The 12,257-nt window shown below is 44.7% G+C and overlaps 1 protein-coding gene across 1 annotated transcript in view; it reads right to left on the bottom strand.

The window, feature by feature from the left end:
* Positions 1-12,257, bottom strand: part of stxbp5a (syntaxin binding protein 5a (tomosyn)) — a gene marked incomplete at both ends in the record, with an annotated part of 313,757 nt that overhangs the window by 110,578 nt on the left and 190,922 nt on the right. Inside the window, 1 exon segment of the mRNA XM_080744493.1 lies at positions 801-935. Within this exon segment, the coding sequence (XP_080600619.1) occupies positions 801-935 (135 nt within the window).

The raw sequence follows: 12,257 nt of genomic DNA, 5'->3' as shown, positions 1-12,257 counted from the left end.
GCCATTTAGCCGACAGCTTTAATCCAAAGCGGCAATGACACACTGGCTGTTGTTGGGGATTAATTCTGTGTGACCTTTTCTGTTATTACATACTCAGTGCCCGAGTATGACGTAAGACCAAAAGAAATTCTTCAAACGCATCCAGGAATGAAGCCGCCGTCTTCCGATATGGCACAGGACACAGACAACGCAATACAGCTGTGCACCGCAACGGCCTTTTGGAGAACAATAGCATGAATGCACACAGGGACGTGCAGAGAATGTTAGAGAGGCAGGGGCTGACATTTCTAAAAGGGCCTTTTGGTGAAAATATTGAAAATAGCAGACCTCCAAGCTCACACTGCGTCGCGCTGCGTCGCGCTGCGACGCGTTGTGAGCTTGGAGGTTGGCTATTTTCAGTACTTGATACCACACTAAACTAAGCATAAAAAAGGCAATAGGCCTACTGGAGATGTGGCGTAACGGCATGGATTTCTACACAGAAAGGGCAATTCTTTCAACATAAGATGATGTGTTCAAGTTCAGGAGAGTTTGGACAAGGCAATTCTCTAGAATGCTGCCTTCAGGTATGGGCATGGAAAAAGAGGCATTTGCATTTCTTTCACCATAGTAAAAACTGCATTCATGGTCTGGAGAGGACACTTTTTAACAGACGGATAAAAGGGCAGAGGCTCAAGCCCCCTCTGATGTCTATGTGTGCACGTGCCTGAATGCACAAAGCACCACCGCGGTGCATTTATGTGTTGTGTGGACATGGGGGCAGGTGGGTGGGAGGGTGGGCGAGGCAAGGCGACACTCACAGTTCAATGGCTTTGTTCCACATGATGACGTAGCCTGAGAGTGTGAAGGACTCCACGTTGACGATGTGGATGTTCCCCCGTTCCGTGCCGATGTAGAGCCACTTGCTCTGGAAGGGCAGATGGCAGAAGGTTATCCTAGAGAGAGACACAGAGAGAGAGAGAGAGAGAGAGAGAGAGAGAGAGAGAGAGAGAGAGAGAGAGAGAGAGAGAGGAGAGAGAGAGAGAGAGAGAGAGAGAGAGAGAGAGAGAGAGAGAGGGAGAGAGAGGGTGCTGGTTATTATGTTGTTAAATTACAGTAATATAACTACAAATGCAAAATTTCACAACATGGTCACTTTAACAAGGTATTATAATTATATTCTCCACAATTGTATTCTCCCCATCTTGACAACATGGTATATTCCCAGGTTCCGCAGGTCAGCTGCACAGGTGCAATGCATTATTGTTAATTGTGGCACGTTTACTAACATGCCAAGTTTAGCTGCACTTGAACAACCATTCCAGGCTGCCATATCCAGCCCAAGAAACCCTAGAAACGGGGGAAAAAATAAAATGTACTTCTTAAAATAAATGTATCATGCCTCTTGCTAAGGTATGGCAACATGACTGGTGCGCGCGTGCAAGACACCAGTCATGTTGCCATACCTTAGCTTTTTCTGAACTGACGCCCCTGAGAGAGAGAGAGAGAGAGAGAGAGAGAGAGAGAGAGAGAGAGAGAGAGAGAGAGAGAGAGAGAGAGAGAGAGAGAGAGAGAGAGAGAGAGAGAGAGACAGAGAGGGAGGATAAGTGGGTTAGACTGGCTCACTGGTTCCCAAACAGTGGGTCGGGACCCATTTGTGGGTCACGGTAAAAATGTTATGGGTCACAACTCGAGTAAAAATCCTATTCACTTCTCCTATATTTAGGGATACAAACACGATAACACATTTATTGAGTACCCGGTATCAATAAGCTATGGGCTTATCAAGATTGTTATCGAGCATAGCGGCCCATGATGTCATGTTTAAACAATCAAGATAAGAGGAAATCAAGACATTATTACAGTAGTATTCATAATATAAAGCAATTTACACTTATTGCACACTAATGAATGATTGTTTTAATGATATTAAATGATAATATTTGTCACTTTTGTCAATTGTCATCTTCATAGATGGTGGTCAGCCACAAACTCACAGTCACAGCAACAAAACAATTTCAGAATCTCTCATCTTCTTTCCACAAAATATTAGAAAACACTCAATAGCGGGCTCGATAAAAGCCCGGCTCAATAAGCAGGACAGACGGACAGATGGACAGGTGCTCATTATCAATACAAATTAACGAACTCCATCTCTACCTATATTTGTGGGAGAAGTGAGCGGTGCAAACTAATTCCTGCAAGGGCGTTTAACACAAAAAAAAAAGAAAGAAAGAAAGAAAAAATAGCACCGTTCACAACCTTTGATTGGTCCGTGTTATAACCGCAATCATGACCTCAGCAAGGACAGATCAAAAATTCAACTCATACGAGCTGAATATTACCTTTGATCTGAGATAGTAACCACACTTGCACAGATTGTGGTTATTGGCACAGGTCTCAGGTAACACATAGATCACATAAGTTTGAAATGCTAAAAAATTTGCACCGTTCATGGCCTTTGATTGGTCCGTGCTATGAGTACGGCCTTCTGAAGAAGACAACACTAGGTTTAAAACAAGAACAACAGAAAGAGGGACAGCCAACAGACAGACAGCCTATGAAAAAAGAGAATTCTAAAACAGACAGGGAGGATAGGAAACATTAAAGCCTCTATCATAGTCCAAAGTGAAGAGCTATCACCTCACCGAGGTGTAGTTTTCTAGCCATCACCTATAAATGTATAACAAAGTCAAGATGATAGCTAGAAAACTACACCACGGTGAGGTGATAGCTCTTCACTTTGGACTATGATACGCATACAGACACGGTCACTTTAACTCATACCTCGCGATCCCCGTAGAGACCGTAGATTTCCCGCTGTACCGCGCTGCCATGCCCGTAGAGCCCGCAAAGTTTAATTAGCTTTAATCATTATGAAAGGATTAAAAGTATTAGCGCAGATTTTCGCTGATTCTGGCTCTTTAGGCCCGCCCCCCTAACTGTATCCGGTCATTTCCGGTCTGGACCGGATCCAGCTTTCCGTATCCAGTCTGAGCCTGGGCCATAGTCCCGCCTCCATTGGTTTACTGTGTAACAGAAGTGGAAGCTACTGGGCGATGGAACGCTCGTTTTTCAATCGGATTGTTGCGTTTGGAAACTTTGATCCAGTCTCTACACGCCTGGATTATGATCCCCGCACATATCGTGCGTTTTGTGCGCGAACGTGTCCACGTGTTACCATAGCGCACAGTTGGCTTTTTTCAATGCTTTTTCATGTAAACACTGGCTGATAAGCAGAGATACAGCGTGGCAACGGATATGTCTTTTTCAATGGGGTTTTTTGTATTCGAAAGCTTGTCACCGAGTCTACACGTCTACTAGATGAGTCGCGCACAGATTGTGCACGATGCGTGCGCGTGCCCACGTTAAAAGGTAAGGACAATTTGGCAGCTGCTTACTACAGCTATGTTTAAAATGGCAGAGAAAAAGTTAAGGAGACGGTTAGCCTGGTTCCAGACCTGAATCGCTAGCCACACCCCTTGGCCCTGCACTATTGGGTTGTGTTGGTTGTACTGTGTATTATTGTGTTGATATGGCGGTGTGATACTTGTGTTGCATGACTGCATTGACTAGCAGTGACTGTTATGTGCACTCTTTTTGTTTGGCACTGTTTGTTTTTGCAATAGCTTTCGACACTTTTTGTTTTATTTTTTTGTGCTTGCTCTTTGGACTGTACACTACAGTACTCTTTTTCTTTTTCTTACTTCTCTGTAACTTGTAACCTTAACTGCTGTGCTGCCTCTGGGCAACTGAATTTCCCCCGTGGGATAATAAAGGTATCTATCTATCTATATTTAAATTTTTGTTTCGGCGATACAGGTCTGGGAGTGCTCTCATTGAAGCTGTTTTCCTCGTTTGGAAATCCGTCCGGCGAATCAGCGTCGCTTCAACTCGATGACGCCGGGGCTTGTGAGCAGCGTGGGTGGGGTTTTCCCAGAACTCATGTGCGGTCCAGCGCCGCCGCCGGACCGTACCGCGCATTCCCAAACATAAACATTGCGTCGCCCGCCGCGGTAACATGCGATCGTATCGATCTCGCTATGAAACATCAGTAGCAGACATGTTTTGCTGTGTTTGATTACTAGTTCGTAGCACTCCTATTCTGCCTGTTTCTTTGGTTAGCAAGTAGCAAGCAACAGGCTAGCCTAGTCACTAGCCAGCCACATAACAACACTACGTCATTGCTACTGTTGTGATTGTTCAGGTGGTGAACCAATCGCAAAAGACTGCCTCTTTGGCAACGCCCATCCCAGAAACGGCTGCGGATGAAAGCACGTTCAGACTGAATAATGGAGTGAAACGAAATGTCAATTCAGGCTGAGTGTCAGGCTAGGAGACGGTGTGACCACTGCTCAGAAATGTGCGAGTAGAGGGAGAGCAAGAGTGAATCCAGGGCAGGCTACTCAAACATCGCTCTTGACATTCAAATTATGCATAACGTTGAAATGTATTCAGTCATTTGAATCACATTTGGAAGTAGCCGAGGTAGCAGGAAGTCAGGTCAGAATGCAGAGAGGTCTCAAAAAGACCTGCACCTGAGGGACATACTGTACTGTACTGCTCGCATAACTCTCCTCTTTCATCATGCTCCCGTCAACCTAAGAAACCTTCCATCCATCCTGGAGACAGAGGGCTTTAATGAGGGGTCATAAACTCTTCCCTCCTTAGCTGTGTCGGTCCATTCATCATCTCATCCGTTTCTTAGGTTGAGCTTCTTTCATCCATCCGTCCGTCCGTCCGTCCGTCCATCCGTCCGCCCATCCGTTCCTCTACCTTTGAAATCCGAGTCGTGACTTACTTCAAGGTCACTTCAAAGACATCCCTAGAAGCAGCACGGCGTTATGAGCGCCGTGGCCGTGGGATTTAATTACAAACGGGGCGGTCCATGCATAAAACACACACCTGTGCCTGATGAAGCGGGTAAACGACGTCCACAGAGGGAAGGACGGAGCCAGGGTCAGTGTGGTACCCGAACGCGTTCAATGAACGATCGTTCATGAACACGTTCATATTTTGGGCGAACGTGAACTGAACGCTCTTTGTTTTCCGCTTGATGAACGTTATTGACGAACGCGTTCTTTCTGACTTTTCAACGTGTGACGTGATGTCTTGTTGATGAAGACGGAGGAAGCCATTTTTAGCATTAAGCTAACGCAGGCCTGTGTTTGGGCCATGAACAGATGCATTTTGTGCTTGATTCCGACATTATTTGGAGAAAAAGGGACTTGTTTGAAGTGCAATGAATGGAGGATTGCACGCTTTGCGTGCACGTTATCGCCGAATGTAAGTGATCCGCAGACCAGGGCTTCACGCACAGGCGAGAACAGCGGCACGGTAACAACCCAAGGATAATATAAAGTGATGTTCTGTAAAAATCACCACAGGACCCTATTTAAAACTCCTGAAGTAGTTCGGGAAAGGCACTAAAAGAGTTAAGTATATCTGGTTTTCAGGTGGGTGGTGATCCAGCTGAAGTTAGCCACACCCACAGTGTTTTTGCATGGAAAAAAGTGAGGGGATGTTTTTATGACGTCGTTAAATCGGTGTATTTCAATCTCAATTGACTCAGAGGCTTTCAGCTTTCAGGAAGTAACCAAAAATGCATATTGGAACCACACCTGGGGGTCTATTAGAGTAATGTTAACTCCATAGATACATACAAAACAGAAAAAGTACAAAACTATGGCACCACCTTGCTTAAAAACAAAGAGAAAAGGAACAGTTTTGGACATACAAGGTTTCCCCCCGACAGTGACAATGTGTGATGGTCAAGCCATTCACTTTGCCCATAAATCTGCTGACTACTGGGACTGTACTGTAGCTGAACAAGGAAAAGGTGTCTGTGCCTGTGGACATGCTATAGGGCCGTACAGGACAAGGTGTAGTCAGCAACTCACTTGATAGAGAACCACAAGCCTTCCTTTAAGTGCAGCAAGGCTGACTATCGCATTAGGTCTGGTTTCAACATGTCTTGCAGCTAAAAGAAGGTGCTTTGGATGGGAGACACGCATGCAGGCACACAGAGTCAAATTCTCACTGTTCATTTAACTCAGAGTGAACAAATGTTGTCTGATGGACCTTTTTAAGAGTTACACGATAGAAGAACACAGAGAATCTTACCTTGTGTACACGATACAGAGAGAGAGAGGGAGAAAAAAGCTGAAAGCTGAAATGTGTCCCAATCTCACTGAGAGCCAGTCATCTCGGAAAGTACAGCTTTAGACAGGGACTGAAAATACCTTTTTTTTTTTTTCTCACTAAAATGTGATAAAGCCACTAAAGCATTTCATACATTTCAGGCTACATTTCACTTAAACGCCAGAGCTTAACTCTGCATGTAAATAAGACTTTTTTTAATTAATGTGAGAGATCGTCAGGTCATTTGCAGGTTAGAAATTTATTTAGAACTTGAATATCTCAAAAGTAGTATTTCAGCATGGCATGGAAAAAATGAAAATGAATAAAAATCCAATGACTGGCTCCCAGCCAAATTGGGACACAAATGTTCTTTGAGTCTCCCATTATTTACTATTTCCCCCCTCGCACATTCTACCCATTCTCAGAACCAATCTCGCAGATGCTGACAGAACCCTCGCTAAAAACCCCCAAAATTATATGTATTTGGCCACGGACCCCCCATCTCAAAGTATTTAGTTCCAGGGACCACCCGGAAGCAAAATGTGAGTTACAAACGCTCGCTTTGAAAATACATATATTCAAAGATTTGCGCACAATTTTCACGACTTTTTAAAAAAAATAGCAGATCTACAAGCTCGCAGCGCGGCACTCGGTGCCGCGCTGCGAGCTTGTAGGTCTGCTATTTTTCACTGGTTAAAGCATTCAATAATTCTAGGCCTAAATGTATTAATTTAATGTGCAGATGGGTGTGACTGTGTGTCCATGGATGCTCATGTGCGAGTTGTCTTTATATGCATGCATGTCCTCGCTGTAAAACTGTCCAAAACGGCTACTTTTCGGGAAATGGAAAAGAGAACCTGTGTCCCAATGGATTCAGAGTGTGTCAGCAGTTTTCATGCACTGGTTAAACGTTTATGAAAGTCACAGACACGCTTTATTTACCACGCGTACCAGAGTGCATGGTAAGTGCATCATGCGTGCTGCATGTGCAAACTCGGGATGCGTGCACACGTCTCTTGGTGAAGATGTTTCTCAAACAGGGACGTGCAGAGAATGTTAGAGAGGCAGGGGCTGACATTTCTAAAAGGGCCTTTTGGCTGGAAATATCAAAAACAGCAGACCTCGGCTATTTTCGGTGATACCACACTGAACTATGCATAATCAAGTCAATACTGGAGATGTGGCGTAACGGCATGGATTTCTACACAGAGAGGGCAATTCTTTCAACATAAGATGCTGCAGTGTTTGGACAAGGCAATTCTCTTGAATGCTGCCTTCAGGTATGGCATGGAAAGAGGGGCATTTGCATTTCTTTCACCATAGTAAAAACTCTATTCATGGTCTGGAGAGGACACTTTTTACAGACGGATAAAAGGGCAGGGGCTCAAGCCCCCTTTAATATCTATGTGTGAACGTGCCTGTTCTCAAAGACCACCCCGGCGTCGAGTGGTCACGCGTCACGACACAGCAAGCAGGCTTGGGGGCCAAACACACTGGCTCGGAGATGACAGTCTCCCCCACACACTCACTGCTAAGGCTAGAGACAATGACTCACTCAAAACGAGTGGGAAACAAACAGCACCATAGGAAGTCATAATAATTCTTCTTTCGTGTAACGTCAGAGGGTCCAACTCGGTGTCGCGTAGCCATGCCAGCATCTCGGGTCCTAGGTGGAAGAGGCTTGCTTCCGAGGGTGGTCTGTATAAGGGGCATGTGGTGATTATATGGTCGGAAGTTTGCTCAGGGTCACCGCACTCGCATGCCGCACTGTCCGCCAGGCCCCACTTCTTCATTGATGTCTTAACTCAATTAGTGCCAATCCCGCGATGACTCACAAAATATTAAAAGGTATCTACAGTGCCGATCGCGGGATGACTCGCGAATTATACTGTATATACAGTAAAGCTGGCCTGGCTACCTACCGTCCGTTGAAAAACCCTGGCACAGGTGAAGTCGCCGATTCATCATCATTGCGCATCCACGTGCACACAATAGTCATCCCATCCCATAGAAACCAACAGTCTTTCTCATCTTTACAGTCCATTTTCTCCAAAAAACACTTTTGATTTCAAGGATGGCATTGGATTCTCGCTAAAATAGCACGAAGGCAGCATGAAGGCATCCATCTTCCATTATTGTTTACGTTTCGGACTAGAACTAGTTCCGGGTCAATCTTGAACATCGTCAAGTAGGAATTGTGAGCGCGATCTACTTCCGGCCTTCAAAATAAGAGACTGGCCGCGGACGGAGAAAGCGAACAGCACCCTGGACAATTAACCCTTTCATGTCGGCGGCACGAAATTGGGTAAAGCGACCGACCACAGTTCGTAGGCGGTTCAGTGTAGTCCATTGCCGGCGTGGTAGGAAGTCTCCTCCTATGGCGCCACCTCCTGGGTCGGGGATGTAGCGATGGACGCGGGAGGGCCCGGCTGGCTCCCACTCCTGCCTCCAAGCTGCTGCCAACAATGCATGTCTGGAGATGTCCTCAGAGTTGGAGTTGAGCATCTCTAGTGCTGCCTTGTTGAAGGGGTGGAGAGACTGGAGTCTGCTTGGAGGCGCTGCTGTTGTTATGGTGTGGTGCAGGATGTGCCAATAATGCCCGATAATAATTGTATTTGTAACGTACTTTATAATCGACACAAACCTCAAATTGCTACGTTGCATTAAAAGTCAAGACAAAAGATTAAAATAAGATTAAAAAAATACATAATAAAAACAATGAAATGACAAAAATTCAGATCAATGGTAAGCAGGCCTGGAATTTCATCATTTTAGGGGCAAGGACACTTGGCCTTTTTTAGAGCACAAAAGCCAAATGCAAGTGCAGGAAGGCTATCAAATTAAGATTTTGGTCCATTGAATTAATTGAATTTAAGGGTTAAGGATGATTTTAAATGTAATATGCAGACTCTCTGCAGTGAAATAAATAAATTATGGTACATACAATCTGATCCAAAAAGATGGGGACTCAACAAAAGACATGACAAGAAAGAGACACTGGTGTCTACATATTGGCAAGAATGAGACAGAGGAGTGGTGGTACAGTCAGCTGGGGGCATTAAGGCCACTGTGGCCTCAGGTCATGCCATTGGTTTGAGGGGCACAAGGCCAAACTGAGGGGCAACGACGGCCATGGCCTTCATGGCCTCCATGAAATTCCTGCCCTGATGGTAAGAGACCTTCCCCAATACACAGCAGAAAAAGTGCATGTTTAAAAACACACTTAGGCCTCCATAAGTTACTAGGCAAATGCCTTTGTTAAAAAGAAAGGAAGGAAGTCGCCCTTTCTCCTTCCACAGGTTTGCAGTAAAAAGTGATGAAACTAGAAAACTGTGCTCCTCGGAGTACAGGTCTCCGCCAGAGCCTTCACACTTTGGAACGCAGTTATAGTACAGCCAATTGGAACGCAGTTATAGTACAGCCAATTGGAACACAGTTATAGTACAGCCAATTGGAACGCAGTTATAGTACTGCCAATTGGAACGCAGTTATAGTACAGCCAATTGGAACGCAGTTATAGTACAGCCAATTGGAACGCAGTTATAGTACAGCCAATTGGAATGGGATCTGAGAAATCCCAGGAAATGGTTATCGCTCTGAAAAAATACAAAAAACAAACAGAAATGAGACAGTATGGACAGGCCTTTAAGTTAAGGCATAAGAGCTTCTACTTCAGACAATCAAAATACAGCCCACACTTTTTCTAGTGGGAACTGGCCAAGAGGCAGAAATAGAATTACACAGTCTTTGCAACACATTCAATACCAAAACAAACCACAAGATAGGACATCCATGATACAATTCAATAAAATAACTCCAAAGTGATACGATTTACACAATAGAAAAAATAAAAAGAGGCCATTACTCATCAGAATGGACCTCCACAGTGTACAACATGTACCAGAAACAAGCACCGTCCGCAAGGCTAATAAACATCCGGACAAGTGCAAATGTTTGTGGATAAATCTGAGGTGATCCTTTTAAAGCTTCTCAGTGGGATTAGCACGGCCAATATGAGTCTAGTCTGAAGGTCGTTCCGCGACCAGGGACCAAACAAAGAGAAATTTTTTAGCCCCCTCAGATCTACAACTCTCAGCGACCGCCATGTGTCTGGACTAAACGCCTCGCATCCGCGACGCGTTGTGAGCTTGCAGATCGGCTGTTTTTCAGACTGAGAAACTTGAGTGTGCTGTGCACATATGCTGTGCACTGCAGCGAATCACTGTAGTCAGACCAGACCTGCAGCGCAGCGAAGCGCAGCACACGTTACTATTTATATTATTTAATAATCAACATACTATTAAAAACACTTTCATAAGCCACAGTGTGGCTCAATATTCACAGTAAGGGTAACAAGCAGGCAAGCTGCATGCTCTGAACATAAGAATACGTTTGCTAGACATATTCAGTGTAATCCGCGGCTTCCTCAAAGAAAAAGAAGGAGGGGAAAAAGCGGTAGGAAATATAAGGGTCGGGCTTCGCACACGTTTCGGAACGGACAGAAAAAATGGGCCCCATCCCAGCTCAATATGGGGGGAGTAATCGACTGAAAAAAGTACATTTGGGGGTGAACTGTCCCTTTGAGAATGTATTTCACAGTAATCATTTGCATTACACATTTCTTTATATTGCCACCTTCCCAGTATTGCCATTACACTGGAAACTATTCATCTGGTCTGTGAGTCCAACCCACACAACAAGGTCACTGTGAGGCAGCCACACAATGTGCTGACACATCTAATCACCATAGGTGTGTCAGTGATATCTAGAGATGCTCCGACTGCGATTTTTGGGGCCGATACCGATCACTGATCAACTGGAATCAGTATCTGCCGATACCGATATTCCCGATCACAGCGTCAAATCCATAAATTCTTCTATTTATTGTGTTACTGTAGCAGTATTTATATATGTAATGATTCTTCTTACAAAACATTGACATTGTATATTAAGTATAAACATTAGGAGATTGCAGGCTGAGGTCCTTTAGTATCCAATTCAACTTGTAGGAGTTGAAGCTGAGGTTACATTCAGTCCCACAGATAAATATTGTAAAAATAGCTGATCTAGCTTTTAGATCAGCAAAGCCGATACCGATCAAAGCCGATGGAGGCATTATCGGCCGATCACGATCACTCACTCATCAATTCACCCTTTGTCAAGTCCTGCCCGTTGTCCCACCCCTCTTCTCACCCATTGGTTGCTGTGTCTTGGTGGGACAAAAGTCCTTTCTCTCCATCCACTACCATTGAAATTCAGTTGCTTCTTATTGTTATTTTGTGGATTCAATTCTCATCGTCTCCACCAGCCGAAGGCATGGGGGAGAGTATGTTTTCCCCTCCGTCCGTCCGTGCGTGCGTGCGTCCGTCCGTCCGTCCGTCCGTCCGTCCGTGCGTCCTCGCAGTTTGTGAGCACCTAATCTCAGTCGCCGTTGGCCCGGACGCTGCCAAAGTGAGCACACACACTCCCTGGATGGCAATCTAGAACCTCTGCCCTAAATTTTTCAAATGGGCCTTTTCTAGCGCCACCTAGTGGCCGATGTTCGCAAAACACATTTCTGTGCACTACTCTTACAGATTTTGTCCAAAAATACTACAAATCGGTAGACAGTATCTCGACAGTCATGTGATCGACACGGATCTGTCCGATTTAGCATATTCCATCCTGATTGGCTAAGATTGGCTTCCAAAGTTTGCAGGATTTGGCCGTTTTGAAAATAATGCCTCAAATCCCAAACGCAACGTGCAATTATCATGAAATCGCGCACACACGTTTCCACTAGGTCGAGGAATAAATGCCACTTAAATTTTTTGAAATCAGCCTCATGGTGGCGCTATAACAGGGCGATTTGTGGTTTTACCTATAACTCCATCGATCAGTTTCAAACTTTGTAAGCGCATTCCCTAGAGGCCAAGGAAAAACCCTTTCCCTGCATTTTTCACATCAGCCTTTTATAGCGCCATCAGGAGGCCGACTTATGTAAAACACATTTTTTCCTATTATTCCTTGAGATTTTATCCAAAAATCATGTAAATTGGTACACAGTATCTCTATAGTCATGTGATCAAGTCCGATCCGTCTGATATTTCATATTCCATCCTAATTGGCTAATATTGGCTTCCAAAGTTTGCAGGATT

Source organism: Nannobrachium achirus (genome assembly GCF_963921795.1).
Source record: "Nannobrachium achirus genome assembly, chromosome: 16".
Classification (NCBI taxonomy): Eukaryota; Metazoa; Chordata; class Actinopteri; order Myctophiformes; family Myctophidae; genus Nannobrachium; species Nannobrachium achirus.
Note: the sequence above shows the minus strand (reverse complement) of the source record. Positions and strands in the feature narration are given on the sequence as shown.